Source organism: Saccostrea cucullata, unplaced genomic scaffold, assembly GCF_032062105.1.
Source record: "Saccostrea cucullata isolate Sc308-1 unplaced genomic scaffold, CSIRO_AGI_Scuc_v1 ctg12775, whole genome shotgun sequence".
In the NCBI taxonomy this organism is placed as follows: domain Eukaryota; kingdom Metazoa; phylum Mollusca; class Bivalvia; order Ostreida; family Ostreidae; genus Saccostrea; species Saccostrea cuccullata.
Window position 1 is genome coordinate 1 of NW_026920355.1, and position 15,007 is coordinate 15,007.

Consider the following 15,007-nt stretch of genomic DNA (forward strand, 5'->3'; position numbering starts at 1 on the left):
TACTGAAGTAGGGAAATGAAATTTGACGATAAAATAAATTAACCATTACTTTTATCATAGAATATAAAAATACTTGTTGTTTAGTTACGATTTCAGTCTTTGTTAGTAGAATATTCAAATACGAAACAGATGTATCATACTCTTAGTTCAATTAAGCTCCCTGAGATATTTAGGATCGACATATAAATGGACGTAACTATTGTTATTTTATAATACATCGTCAATATACTAGAATCTTAAAGTCTTGTGTATATTTTTTGAAATATTTCTGCTTCATATGTAATAAAAAAAAATGTCTTTTTGCAACGGAGCACACGATCGTATTTTAATCGACATGCATTATTTGCATCACCTTTTTTTTCTCACCGTCTCCTTTCAAACAAAAAAAAAAATATCACAGCAAGTTATAAACTTTATTTTGAGGAAATAAATATCAAAAAAGTATATATAAAACTTTATTCCCATTTTATTTCATTGGAGCTTGACACAGGAAGTAATGAAGTGACGTGCACGAGACCGGATGTACTCCTCTTGTTAATGCGGAGTAGGTCAGGCAGTAGTGTCCACTCACAGGGGATGAGGAGTGAGCTACGACAGTCCCGGCAACGTTCCAGGTATAATCTCCATCGTGATCAGCATCCTGAGCTCCAATGTATACATAATTTGAACGACCTACAACAGGTGTAAGTTAGGGAAGAAATATAAAATTAGACAAAAGAATTCGTCAATTGTATTCTTTTAAATAATCAAACCATAAATTTTCTCATATTATAAACACGATAAATATCCTGTAAAGATTTTTTTAAAATTCTGAGACGGAATTTATTTCAAATTAATTTCTTTGAAAAGAGATAAAAACTTAATGTATTCTTGTTTGTAAGAGTATGGAATGCGTTTACGTCTAAGCTGTACATACCTCGTAATTGAGTTTGAAGGAAATATGATACAGCATGTGCTTCCTTTCCTGAGAAATTTTCCATTAACATGGAACAATGATTATGGCAGTAGGCCTATAAAGAAATACGATACTCCATAATGTGAGGATATTGCCTATGATAAATGAACAATACTATACAGTTATTGACTGGGTATGAGGGCAACATATGATTTGTTGGACCTGAAGGTGAAAATGTTGCCCGAGGCCGCAGGCCAAGGGCAACATTTTCATCTTCAGGTCCAACAAATCATATGTTGCCCGAATCCTAGTCTATAACTGTTTTGTTATACCCTTCACTGCTCACTTAAGATTGATCAATTTTATCAATACACGCTATACTATCAATTATTTTATATGGAAAATTATGGCTTCTTCAGTAAATATAAACATCAAGCTGAGAAAGAACAAAATCAATTATAAGTCTATTATATCACAAAAATTATTTATCACAAAACATACTCTTCCCTTCTACCTTACCTTGCTGTTAGCAACAACTCTTAATAGCTCTTAACTTCGGCTATTTTCGCGTCGCCGATATTGAACGATGATTATTAATTGTGACGTAACAGACAGGTGACGTTGCGGTCTAACAATTCTTATGTAAGACCGGTCAATAGTGAAATTGTTAGACCGACGTAATAAACATTTCTTTTGTTGGACTTTTTATTAGTAAGAAATATATAGAAGGATATTTATAAGGGTATAACAATAAGTTTTGAAAATAAAAAAAATATTAAAACATCTCGATAGATATTGAATTGAGAATTTATTTCTCAGAACGAAATAAAAACCAACAGGGGGAATAACGCACCTCTGCTTTAGCATAGGACACTTGACCAGGTCCAACCATCATACATTTCCCATCAACCAGGTGAAAATTTGTAGGACAATGATGATTGGCGGCTGTGTATCGGCAGCCAACTACAAAATAGAACATATTTAAATTTAAAAAAAAAGCAGTTCCTCAAATATTTTAACTTCTTTGATTATTTTTTAAGGATGTAAAATTATCATTTAGCAACAAATGAATACTGTTTTCGGTTAACATTTTGTGATATGCTAAAGGTTGTAAAACTTTTTTAAATGGTACAATATTATTGGTGGTTTGATATTTTATAAAGATAGTATGCCATGCCAATATTTTATTTACGAATGTTACAAACATATCTTTAGAAGTAAGATTTCTTTATTGAAAGACCAATATATGTTCTTTGTTACTTTGTACTAATATTCTATTCTTTTCAGAGTAAACGGAAAATTTCTTTTCAAAACAATGTGAAAATGAAATCTAAAAAAAAATATTGTTGATCAATGCATATCAAAACTTTTTTTTATAAAACGTGCTTAGGAAAGGCAGTTAGACATTTTAATTTCTAAATAAAAATATATATTTATAAATACTTAAATAAAAAGAAATTTTTATATTTTATAAATCTATAGTAAAAGATTTTTAAGACAAGCTATTGAAAATTAAATAGGTTGATGAAACAAGAATATCTTGTTTAAAGTCATCATTTCTCAATACAAATAGAAAAGAATCCTTAAGCAATCCTGTTTTAAAACAGAATTGAAAAAACAACTTCCTTCCTAATTTGCACCAAAAACGCAGTAAGGCTTTATCTATTTAGAAGCATTCTTTGTATTTCACTGAATTAGAATGTAGATATAAACCCTTAGTGAAAAATAATAAAAAAGTTTAGATAACGAATGACCAATTTAAAAAGAATCCCACAATCAACACAAATCTGTAAATAAGTAATAAAACACAGAATCCACCAAATCCAGAGGTGAAACCAGGTGCCAAGGAAGATTAAATACGAATGGTTAAACGTTACCTCCCGTGGGGGGTGCTTTGGTGGTGTATGTTGATCCATGTGTTAATGCCACGTGGTTACAAAGATCCCCCGTGCAACAGTCACCATCCACGGAAAGCTCAACAGGATCATTTCTTTTACCAAACACATTACCAGCTTGAGTGTTAAACTGCTTGCATACCTGAACAAGAAAAACTCGAGAATTTTAGATAAAATGTTGTTAGAAAAGGTCTTATATTTAATGAATCTCACCGAAAATATTAATATTTTCTTTTTTGCAGATTTTATTTTATTTAGATTTAAAAAAAAAAATTATGGAATATTTATTCACTAGTTAAATAGGAATTACATACACTGTCAAGCATGCATCCCATTTTATATCCTTGCTCACCACTAAAGCTCAATGTTTTCAGGACGTAGCATTTCTGTTCAAGATAAATTGTACACATGTACTATAAAACAGTTTCATAACTTATAAGTAACATTACTAATATATTCACCATGACTTTTTCGCAATTATTTTTTTAGGAAAGAATTACCTCCCCTGGTTCACAGACAGCATGGTTTGTGCAGTTAGCAGGATTTGAGACATGCTGACATGAGTAACATTCAGCTGTGGAAAGAGAAGGTACACCAAATATATTTTATCACAGATTTCAAAAAATATCAATGAAATGATATTTTTTTTCTTCTAATGCCAATTATTTTAATGGACAGTTGAGCCATGACCTTTATTATCAATATCATATATTGGTGGAATGTCTTGCGACAGTACACGTAACCTCACCGCATTTTCCACAGGTTCTAGGACAGGCTTGAACCATACAGTCATCGGTACACATGTCTCGTTTGATCATGGCGAGACGCTGGCAAGATGCATGATCAATATCATCACACTTGGATGAGAGGTTAGCTATGAAAAATGTCATATAAGAATTAAAGATTGCATAAAACAATATCATACTTAGGAATACTTCTTAAAATATACAACCATATTATTCTAGGTCACTGAATATCTCTGTAAAAATGAACTCGAGTATGAGAGCGTTGTGCTGTGTGGGAGTATAATTATTAAATGAGGTTTTCGACTTGCGTATATCTTTTTGATATTTTTGTGCTTTCTTTTTGAAAAGAAGTTTATCTTCTGAATTTTAAGCCTTCTAAATCCTTCAGGAGGAAAACATGTTCAAGTACTGAAATTAATGGATGAAGGGCGTCCATTTTCATTCTATTACTGGAAGAAGAATATTTAACGTATTTTATTTAACTATATATATTTAAGATTACGTTGTTGTGATGTCGTCATCATCGGGGGAGTTGTTGTTTGTGTTGCAAATGTAGGAGTTGTCGTACGTGGACGCATTGTTGTCATCATAGGTGGCGTGGTTGTTCCAAAAGTAGGAGTTGTCGTTCTTGGACGCATTGTGGTTGTCGTATCGAAGAAGTCCACCTGCCTTTTACCTACGGGACGATTCCTGTTACAAAGGTCGTTATCACAACATTCTCCCTCAAGGTTTGACCTACGTCCAATGAGTGTCGGTGTTCCAGATCCAAACAATCGTGTACAGACCTAGATTTAATCAAAAGTTACGATTGATAAGAGGTGGAATTGTCTTAAAGTTCTACGATAAAAAGGGGAATTTCAAATAAAAGTGTATATATAGTCATTATTCTATTTTGCTTATCTTGACTGTAAATGCTTTCAGAATAGTATTTGCTTACATTTATATACAACAATACTTATGTATTTCAAAATATTGACTGCGTTTTATCACACAACACGTATTCATCAATCTCTGTAAACTGAAAACTTTACATCTGAGCTGGCGCAGCCTTGTCTGTAATTGATGGAAAAATCATCTCCTAAAGACTCAGTTACGATGCAGGACTACAAGAACAACATACTTTCCTAATTAGTACATGTATCACTTGAAATATATGAAGATAACGAACAGTATTCAAGCTCAAAAGTCCAAGTCCAAGTCAAGGAAAGGATTTTGGAAACAAAAGCAACATCCTTAAGTACATTATATGTATTTTTGTTTATATACTGATGAGCCGCATGGCTTAAAGTTATTCAATAAAGAAGAATTAAGTAAAGAAAGAAGCTTAATTTTTTTTTTACTTAAGATCAATTAATTCTAGTATTTTCTATTATATTTCTTTTATGTATAAAATTGCTTACATAAGATTTGTCTGTACAAATCATTGTTGTGTTGCACATTGTGGGCGAGGACACTCCATCACAATGAAAACATTTGAGGGCTGAATAGCATTAAAATTAAAAAATGTCAAGACAATGGTAACATTTGAGGGCTGAATAGCATTAAAATAATGGCAAGACAATGGTAACATTTGAGGGCTGAATAACATTAAAATAATGTCAAGAAATTCTATCATTTTGTCCTCATTAAATGATTTGTTTTTTACTAATTCGATGATTTCATAAATAAGAGTTGTTAAGCAATAAAAGATAGATTCTCATATACATGTCCATGTAAGTTATCTAGAAAACATTTTCAAATTTAGGCTGTCACATGTATTTTATGAATATGATATGTGAATAGAGAGGAATTTATCCATTTTTTGCGATAAATTGCCCTTTCCTTGAAATTGCTCCAAACAAATACACAGTGTGCTATTTGACACGTAAACATTTGGCTTCATACCTATATATTCACTTTTTCTTGATATTCGTCTTTCAATAATTGTCAATTTTGCTATCTTAAAACGCATGCACAAGATGTAACTTTATTTTGCTTCAGCATAATAAAAGGCATACTATCTTTTAGTTTATACATTGTGGTAACGAGACTTTCAACAATAACAAAAAGGAAAACTTACGACACAGATTGCATGTTCTTGGACAGAGCTTTGATAAGCATGGATCATTGCAGATGTTTACATTGGCAGCAAAACCCTGACAAACTTGATCATCAATATTGTCACACAGCTGCTGGGATGATATTGCAGCAAACTGAATCACTACACCTAAAAAGAGCTAAGTATTACTTTGATAAATTCTGGTCGATTTATAGAAGAATTTTGAAGCACAATAAAGCGAATGAGTTCCTTCTTTATTGAAAACTTGTAGACAGTTTATAAATATGTCAAATTTCAGATAAATATTAGAGATTGGAATCATACATGATTATAAAAATAGCAAACTAGAAGTAACAATAAAGTAATTATCAAACCTAAGAGTTCAATAAAAGTCCTCATGGTCATGTTAATAGTAACTGTCCGATTGCTTATCTAGAATGATAACCAAGGAAACATATAGGTGTGAATTAGATACGGCATATTTTCTTACCAAACGTTTAAACATTTAAACCTTAAACATGTCTTTAATCATCTAACTATAGCATTGATAAAAAAATTCCTGTTCTTTTTGAATATAAAACATTGTTTTAAAGTTCATATCACCTTAGAAAAAGTTGATTTATTTAAACAGATATTATATAAGATAACGGCATTGATAATGAAAAGCCAGAAGTCCGTACTTAATAACAGCTAGATCGAACGAAATAAGGTTCACATTTTCAATAATGTAATGTAGATTAGAGTTCATGTCTCCAAGTTGATTCAATAAACAAAACCCAACTTCGTTTTTGCAAATATTTTAGTCAAAACAAAGACCCGGGTAACAAAAACAATCTAAATTTCTATTGAATACTGACTCTTTCATACGAATTGTCAGGGCAATATTTTTTCGCTGAATCATCTTTTGTTTTTATATTTTCCTAATTTTGACGATGATCACACAAAGGGTGTGACGGGGGATGCTCAGGGGATGCTCACTCCACCGTTTTACCAGATCCCACATTATTTTTTCTAGGAATGTGTCTTCACAAAGTTTCTATTATTGTTTCATTAAACATAGATTGTTATAGCACAGTGACTCCTCTTGATTGAAATTGGTAAATATTGAAACGTTCAGTAAGACGTTGCATATAGTTGACGTACAAGAAGTTTATAAATGAAGTTCAGTTACTGAGTATGTGTTAGAATGGTTAATCTTTCCCTATCATAGTGCGATAAAGAGTACAATATATTGTTCCTCAGTATATTTAGTAATATGACCATAGTCATTGCCTGCTAGTTTATGAAAAGGATAATGAAATGAAAAGTGGAGATAGGAAATACACATGAAACCCTAGAAATGTAACAATTATTGAGGTACTATAATTCAAATAGCTTGAAATTGTTTTGTCCTGTGGCTTTTTTTTTTCATTGAGATAACTCCTGTCATTGCTAAGTGCATTATTTGTAAATAACTAAATCTGACCTGCTCCGTGATCCAATTTTCGTAATTTTAAATTATGAAGAAGTTTGATATTTAATAAAATTTTAAAACTTAATTTTTAAAATAATATTTACCCAGACGATTAATTATAAAGTTATGGTATGCTTCAAACAATCCTCGTGCCTGAAGAAAATATAACAACACCATAGCTTTTGATTCTTTCAAAAGGACTAAGCTGTAGATATATACTTTACCGATAAAATATCTAGGTAAGTGAATGTGGTGACCACCATTAAAATTAAAATTCCAAAAAAAAAAACAAAAAAAAAAACAGGTATAAACCTATCTCAAAATATACATTACGTGACGTTTTTACCATTTGCTAATTGAGATTTAAACCTAATTTCCTTTAGAGATTCACCTTTAAATCACAACTGTTAATAGGTATCTTCTTGAATAAAACAAGAACTCGGAAATTTTCCAGTCTTGTGAATGTTCAACAACAATTTGGTTTTGGTAAAAATAACTCTGACTCTACTCTAATGTATATATTAAAAGGATGCTGGGGTTCCTTATTGACACCATTTATGTAATCTTCGGAGACAATCCTCCAACCATCCTCACCATGTCAAGTTTTTCTTGACATTGTGAGGATGTCCTCCGAAATACTTTTGGGAGAGTCTTCCAACGAACTGTCAATAACTTATTGTGCTCCTCTATTACCCGGCTAGTAATGAAGCAGGCTTTATTAAAAAAACTACACAATATGACCTAAAGACTTGCAGTTTCCCCATCTCGGTATTCAAATTTTAATGGACGAAGTTTATTCAATAAACATTAATTATTCCCATTCATATTGATGTCGACTTGGTATATCACAGTGAATTTGAAATAAGATGAAACACATAATATGCCATGTCTGTTTTTTTTATTTGGATGTTATTCTGACTTTTAATGACTTTTATGAAAATATTCCCATCATGCTTTTAGAACGATCAATTTTTTTACAATTGTAACAATTGATGTAACTTCAATTCAATTCAGCATTTTAAAATTCTATGGAGATTATAATGCTGTTTAAGGAACATTACCATTTAATAGGTTTTATTTTGGCTGACGTGTTTCATGTCAATGATTAACTCCATGCTTTTGTACTTTTAATTACGGAATGTTCCTTCTACTTAATCAATAAATAGGTGTGACTCGTCAACACGGTATGCTTATTCCTTCTGGGTATCTGATTCCATTTCTGGAGTTTCTGAGGGTCTGCGATTTGTGGCCTCTTATTCAAAGATTTCCTATATATCGCTATTTGTTGTTTTCAACAAATCGAAATGATCTTTTATTATATTTAAGTATTACATGTATTACTACTCATTAATATTAAAAATAAACTAAAATAAATATTGATACAGGTTGTGATATGTTGGCCTAGTTATTGCAGATGCTTTATATGCCAGTTTCAAAATGAGTAATTAAAGGTGACAATACAGATTAAAATATAACTGAAATAAGCAAGAAATTAAATAAAACCACAAAAATATTTTATTTAAATTTTGCTTCACAGATATAATAATGAATATCATCACATGAAGAAGGCTTAAGCAAATGGTCATGGGGTCCCCTGTGTCCCCCGTGTCCCTCTAGAACAAGACAGTCGTTACCGTGTAGGTCATGATGAACACCTGGCACTCTTTGACGTGATGTGTCCCAAACCAGTTGATTATGGGAATCGGTGTGAGCTCCCAGTACAATAACTTTCCTATCATTTGGTAGACCTGTAAAATTAGTAGAATATTTTTTTAACAGTGACAAAAATATTCGAGGAATGATAGCTATCTACCATTAAAATTAATTTAAATGGTAGTTTAATGCCACTAGGGCAATGTAGAATAATGACAATAAATAAGTACTAAACTTACCCCAAAATACACTATCGATAAGGATCCGGATGCTGTCTATGTCACGGTCTGATATATTTTCTATGAGATTTGAGCAATGATACTTGCATGATATCTAAAATCAAACATTAAATTGAAAATATAATCGGTTTCGCTCAGCTCTCTGCTATACATAATGTGAATGAATTATTCTCGTCATTACATTACCTTTGCACTTTCGTATGTTGACAATTCTGTACCAATAAAAAGACATTTTCCATCCACAAGACTAAAACCAGTAGGACAGTGCTGTCCTGCTACATACATGCATCCGTCTCAATGAAAAAAATATTAAAAATGCTGAATATTTTTCATAACCGCCAGAGTCATATTTAGAATTCAAATTACGTATTTTGAAAAAAGAAAGCATTCGTAAATTAATTATATAAAGCATATTGCGACCTTTATTAACTTATACTTAAAAAAATCTTCTAATGCCTTGATTTGTCTCAACTCTGTGTTTCAAACTATAAACTGCACAAAATCAATTAACCTGGTGGGGTCGTGGTGGATTGAGACTGCGTAGGTGCATGCGTAATTGTATGCGTAGGAGCATGTGTAGGAGCATGCGTAGTAGTTGTGGTGGATGTAGTGTGAATAATGGGGTGGTGATTGCAGAGGTCCCCATTACAGCAATCTCCATCTAAAATCAAACCTAAGTGGTCGCTTCTTCGTCCAAACACATTGCCAGCATTTATGTGGAACCTTGTACACACCTATGTTATGTAAAGTTTTTCTATTTTTATTCTATAAAAGGCGGAAAAATGGAATTTGTGAAAGGCATTTCTTGTCAATTTGCTTATAATATAAAGTCTAAACCAGAAAGGAAAAACATTGAAAAAATATTTTCAATAATAATGATATTGGGGGAAAAACAGTACACGAAAACATATATCCCTCCTGCTTCTAATGGAAAGTTTACATTATTATTTCTGTCCTAAAGTTTCATCAAAGTTTAGTGATTTGTGTATGTCTTACATCTTCATGAAGACATCCTGCACGGTAGCCATGCTCCCCATTGTCTAAGTACTCTTCCACTACATAGCATTTCTAAAAACAGTATAAAGTTTTTTTTATAACAAGACAAAAAGTAGTTTTAGCGTCATGTTTTGAAATCTGTATAAACTGTTAAAATTAAGAAATAAAATAGATTATCTTCTTCTTTTTTTTTTCAATATAAATGATGCAATCACTTTTCAGGAAAAAATATGCAAAAAAAATACATTAAAAAACTAAATGCAGAAACCTTAACAAATTATCCTTGGTATAAGGACAATGTACAAATCTGCTTTAATAAGATGTCTAACGAAAAATAGAAATTTTATCTGTTAACTATCAAATCATTTACTAATTGATTATAAAGGGCTTACCTCACCCAGTGAACAGACTGATCTATCTGTACAGTTTTCTGGAGTGTCCAGGAAAATGCAGGAATAACATTCAGCTATAAGATCAATTACTTTTCTATATTAATCATAATAATTTTCTTTACTTTTTTCATCAATGGGTACAATAAAGGTCATAACCCTAAAGTCCATTTTAAGATAAATAATTTTATTTAATGGCATATGATAGCATTTATAAGAAACAAATCACAATTATGATCTGCTTTTATATTAATTCTTACGGCATTTCCCACAGGTGCGTGGACAGACTTGCACAAAACAATCATCACTACACATGTCCCTCTTGAGAGAAGCAAGTTTTTGACAGGAAGCCGTGTCGATATCAGCACAACCTTAAAATAATTTTTATTGATGTGTCTGATTGTTTTTTGATAAATTTTGAAGGTAACTTGTGTTTTATCAGTTTTTAAACAGTGATGCCTACTAACACTGTAAATATAAAAAAAATACAATCTCAAATTTAGCTTTTATAGTTTTCTTTTTAATTAAAACATTATTTTTCTAATAATACTTTCTTTGCTTACAGATTTATTATCGTATAAGCAGAAATTTTAGCGAGGAATGAATTTTGGCATATTAAGCAAGGATATTGAGATCGCTAAAATCAATTATCCCTAACAATTCTCCCACATTAACCGCTTTTGCTATGTTTCTATATACCGGTATGCACCATAAAATTGCTAAAATTTCTACTAGCTAGCATTGAATATATTTTTCTACTAATAGGATACATCTGGAATAAAAATAAAGAAATACCTACCTGGTTTCTTTGAGGTTGTTGTTACAGGAACTAAAGTCGTTGTACCTTTTGTGTTCGTTGACGTCATAAAACTGCTTTTTATATTGTCTTGTGTTGCATTAAATGTTAACTCATTAGTGATTGGTGTTGATGTATGGTTCATGGAACCAATCGTTGAATTCGTTATAACGTCAGTTCGGTTCGTAATAATCTCTGTTGTGGTAGTTTCCAGACTGATGACTATTTGCCTCTTTTTACTTGGATCATGTTTGTTGCAAAGGTCAGAATTACAACATTCTCCATTAATACTTCTTTTCTTTCTTCTGCCTAGTACTCGCCCATTCCCAAATAAACTACTGCAAACCTAAAATGAGTTACAAACAACAAAACACATATTCTATAAATACTGTTTCAAATTCATGCTATAATAGAATTGTATATACTTTACCTGATGAAAATCAATACTCGGAAATAGTTAAATCTGAAATTCAAAAATAAGTTACCTACTAGATTTGTGGCACATCCAAGTTGGTAGGTAATTGAGAAGTCAGAGGCTATGCCCTCATGCACTAAACATTTCTAAGAGAAAGACACAAAATACCATTCACTTTAATGTGGAAGGAAGAATACTACATGAAAAGAACACAAAACATTCTTTTCCACAGATTAAGAGCAAAATATGATTTAAAAAGCATTAAGAAACTATTTATAATATTCATTATTTATCAACTCACATATGTACGATCCGGACATATACGTGTTGTGTTACAATTATCCAGCGAGTTAGCATCATTACAACTGTAGCATTTTCTAGCTATAAATATTCACAAAGCAGGTTAATGAATATGTGTGTACATTAGAAATAATACAATGCTTTCTTTGGTTGACAGAAGGAAAGTTATTGTTACAGCTTTTGCAGTAAAAATACATCACTCACATATGCCTGTTTTGTATTTGGTTCTGCAACAGATGCAAATCAATTTCCCTAATAACAACTTACGAAAGCATTAATTTCACATTTTAGAACAATTACAGACGGACAGTCTCATTACTATGTCATGTACATCTCATAATTTTTGTAGCAATTGGGAATTCTCTATATGACTTATTCCAATATAGAAAGAAAATAAAAATACAGTTCACCCAAAAGGTGTCTAGCAAATTGAACCGTTTGAATTTCATAATCTCGCATATTTTATGGTGATATATAAACCATGTCTACAAGAAGGATATGGAGATAACGAACAGTATTCAATCTCAAAGTTCATAAAACAATACAAAATAGGAGCAGAGCAAACACGGACCTCCGAAACATCAGAGGTGGGGTCAGGTGCCGTGGAGGAGTGAGCATGCCCTGCTGACCGGTCACACCCGCCGTGTGCTCCTTGTCATGATCAGGAAATAACGGGAAAATCCGTCGTCAATTCAGTGTATAGATAATGGACTAACAATTAGTATAAAAAAATCAGTCAGTCAGCATTTAACTCATTGATACATTGTATTTGCTGACAAAGTCATTGTATTTACCATAGAACTTACGAAGTGATGACTTTAAACGAGACTGCTGATATTCTTGTTTCATCAACTTCATCTACAAATGAACTTTATGGAGAAATAATCTGTCATTAAGTAAAAATGATGATGGAAGATTTTCTTACTTTTTGTTAGGTCATTATTTATAGACTGAATCGGATTTTCACGTTTTTTCCCGATTATGACAAGGTGCACGCGGCGGAATTGACTAAATGGCAGGGGATGTTCAATCCTCCATGGTACCTGATCCCGCTTCTGATGTTTAAGAGTTCCATGTTTGCTATGCTCCTGATTTTAATTTTTCAAATGGATTTATGGGCTTGGATAATTGCGTTATCTCCATATATTTCAGTTCAACCAATCAGACAAAAAGGAATTTGTTAATCACATAGAATAAAATATACTTTGTAATAATAATTTATATCAAGGATTTAACAATCATTTGAATTCACCTTTTAATGGGTGCCTCTCAGTTGGAAATTGATTTGATTAGTTAATCTAAAGTTTCAGATTCCAAGCACATTTACAATTTCCTAGTGTTCAGTTTAGATTTCATTCACTGCGTCTTGTATTTCAAGTTACTGTAAATATTGTAAGAAAATGTCATTCTATATAAGTTCTAACGAATTCTTACGACACTTGTCGCAGGTCCTGGGACAGATTTTGGACAGGCACGGATTTGAACATACATTGACATGAAGATTGAAGGTTTTACATAAGTCACTATCCATGTCGTCACAATGAGAGTCCAGGCACCAAGCTACGCTCAGGATACTCACAAATATACCTTTAAGTTTTAACAATAAAAGCAAAAAATTCAGTATACTCGTAAATTTTATTTAAAAAAAAAACAAAACATTTTTAGTGTTTCATTGAAGTGTTTTCCATTATTGTTGTTGGTATTTAGTTAAATCAGCTAAGAATGCTTGCAACTAGTAAATTTAAAAGCTATCTATGAGAATTATGATTTTTTTTCTAGGTATAAGGTATACTAATAAGAACGTTAAGAATACAGAATTTAACAAGGTTAGTTTCACAGAAACAATTCAAACACTTAATTTCTTTATTTACTAAATTTAATGAGAAGCACTTCCGGTTCGTAAATCCTAAACCATTATCGCATTAGGAGGTAAAATATAGCTATATTCAATAAACACAAGATAATGTTAAGGAGTAAATCGAACAAAAATAATGCTGTTCATGTTTAAGAATCCTATTGAAAATTAAAGAAGATTTTAAACAGTTTGGATTACCTAGATTATGTTTCATAGCGTATTGTTGAGATGACCTATCCAGGCAGGTATGAAGGGCTTAAATAAATGATAACGAAGATTGTCTTAAAGTCTTAGTGCAATGCACTTAATTCGAAGTTGAGAGGGATTTAGATAATTCACTATTCTTGGTCTATTCTGGGAATACTTGATGATCATTTAGTGTTGATGTCTGATAAATTGAGTGACCAACACGCCTAATCCTCGTTCAGTCTGGAATATAGTTTGAAAACAAATCTAGGTTTATATGAAAGTAATTTTTACAAAATATTAAATTTTTCGTATGCTGATACTTAGGGAAGAGGTATTGGAATCGAACAAAGCTAATACTACGAGTTATGTAAACATACTGAGCTTTAGTTTAGTATACAGCACAATAAAAAAATGATCATATAAATTTCAAACAAAAAGCCTAAAATTTGTGCTAAAATACCTAATATACGAATAGAGCACTGGATTTAAGTTTTAAATACAGTGTATACAGATGTTAGTTATGCTGATAGCGCATCCTAAAACAATCACAGATTGGTGTTCATTACTTACCCTCTTTCAAATGTTAATTATGCATAAATCAAATTTCTACAACATTTAAAAATAACTGCATGCATTACGTGATTTGTTCATTTTTGCCAGCAGAACACTTAATCTTTTTTTCTATACTTAATATCACACTTTATATATAAGATATTTCTTAGATGCTTTCAATTCTAATTAAAAAAAAACTTTATGCGGCTGAAATTATTCATTTAATATACATATCTTAAAAATAGTAAAACTAGTTATTTTCTGCTTGATTATGGAATAAAAAGATTCTTTATGACTTCAATTTTTCAGTAATATTTTTTGTTTATCAAACAAATTGATCGTTGATAATGCAGCCAGTTTAATGCTAGATACATGTGGAACTTACGCAAGTGTAAATCAGATACTGATACTTAAAATTCCATATTACTTTTAGGAAATTTTATTTTACAAAATTTTACCAATATCAAGAAATCAAAATTTACGACTTTTCAATACTTTATAAAACCATTTTCTACGACAAATTTCAGTTTAGATTTATACATCATTGACAGCTGAATTTTCAATAAAAATGTAAATCGTAGATATGTATACCTTGT

General features: G+C 31.4%; 3 protein-coding genes across 3 annotated transcripts; all 3 read right to left on the reverse strand.

Moving 5' to 3' along the window:
- Positions 1-440: 440 nt before the first annotated feature.
- Positions 441-6,023, reverse strand: LOC134247638 (uncharacterized). Its single transcript, XM_062729981.1, has 12 exons — positions 5,949-6,023; positions 5,596-5,742; positions 4,937-5,016; positions 4,568-4,639; positions 4,039-4,321; positions 3,539-3,664; positions 3,291-3,364; positions 3,105-3,176; positions 2,773-2,932; positions 1,749-1,858; positions 917-1,010; positions 441-672 (listed from the first exon to the last, which is right to left on the reverse strand). The coding sequence occupies exons 1-12, from the start codon at positions 5,977-5,979 to the stop codon at positions 467-469; spliced, it is 1,455 nt and encodes a 484-aa protein (XP_062585965.1). The 5' UTR covers positions 5,980-6,023; the 3' UTR covers positions 441-466.
- Positions 6,024-8,536: 2,513 nt separating this feature from the next.
- On the reverse strand, positions 8,537-9,234 carry LOC134247648 (uncharacterized). The gene is made up of 3 exons (XM_062729991.1): positions 9,106-9,234; positions 8,920-9,013; positions 8,537-8,775 (listed from the first exon to the last, which is right to left on the reverse strand). The coding sequence occupies exons 1-3, from the start codon at positions 9,202-9,204 to the stop codon at positions 8,543-8,545; spliced, it is 426 nt and encodes a 141-aa protein (XP_062585975.1). The 5' UTR covers positions 9,205-9,234; the 3' UTR covers positions 8,537-8,542.
- A 191-nt stretch (positions 9,235-9,425) lies between these two features.
- Positions 9,426-13,964, reverse strand: LOC134247632 (uncharacterized). Its single transcript, XM_062729968.1, has 9 exons — positions 13,869-13,964; positions 13,250-13,402; positions 11,817-11,896; positions 11,590-11,661; positions 11,104-11,446; positions 10,565-10,675; positions 10,308-10,381; positions 9,916-9,987; positions 9,426-9,653 (listed from the first exon to the last, which is right to left on the reverse strand). Exons 1-9 carry the CDS (start codon positions 13,882-13,884, stop codon positions 9,426-9,428), a joined length of 1,149 nt encoding a protein of 382 aa, XP_062585952.1. The 5' UTR covers positions 13,885-13,964.
- Positions 13,965-15,007: the final 1,043 nt, after the last annotated feature.

Excerpts from the sequence above, each read along its gene's own strand:
- LOC134247638 (XM_062729981.1), bottom strand. The coding sequence starts at position 5,979 with ATGACCATGAGGACTTTTATTGAACTCTTAG. Across the intron at positions 5,743-5,948 it reads GACTTTTATTGAACTCTTAG|GTGTAGTGATTCAGTTTGCT; the intron begins GTTTGATAATTA and ends AGCTCTTTTTAG. Across the intron at positions 2,933-3,104 it reads TGGGATGCATGCTTGACAGT|GTATGCAAGCAGTTTAACAC; the intron begins GTATGTAATTCC and ends TTTCTTGTTCAG.
- LOC134247648 (XM_062729991.1), bottom strand. The coding sequence starts at position 9,204 with ATGTATGTAGCAGGACAGCACTGTCCTACTGGTTTTAGTCTTGTGGAT. Across the intron at positions 9,014-9,105 it reads CAACATACGAAAGTGCAAAG|ATATCATGCAAGTATCATTG; the intron begins GTAATGTAATGA and ends GTTTGATTTTAG. Across the intron at positions 8,776-8,919 it reads TATCGATAGTGTATTTTGGG|GTCTACCAAATGATAGGAAA; the intron begins GTAAGTTTAGTA and ends CTAATTTTACAG.
- LOC134247632 (XM_062729968.1), bottom strand. Across the intron at positions 11,662-11,816 it reads TATGTCCGGATCGTACATAT|AAATGTTTAGTGCATGAGGG; the intron begins GTGAGTTGATAA and ends TCTTTCTCTTAG. Across the intron at positions 11,447-11,589 it reads TTGGATGTGCCACAAATCTA|GTTTGCAGTAGTTTATTTGG; the intron begins GTAGGTAACTTA and ends AACTCATTTTAG.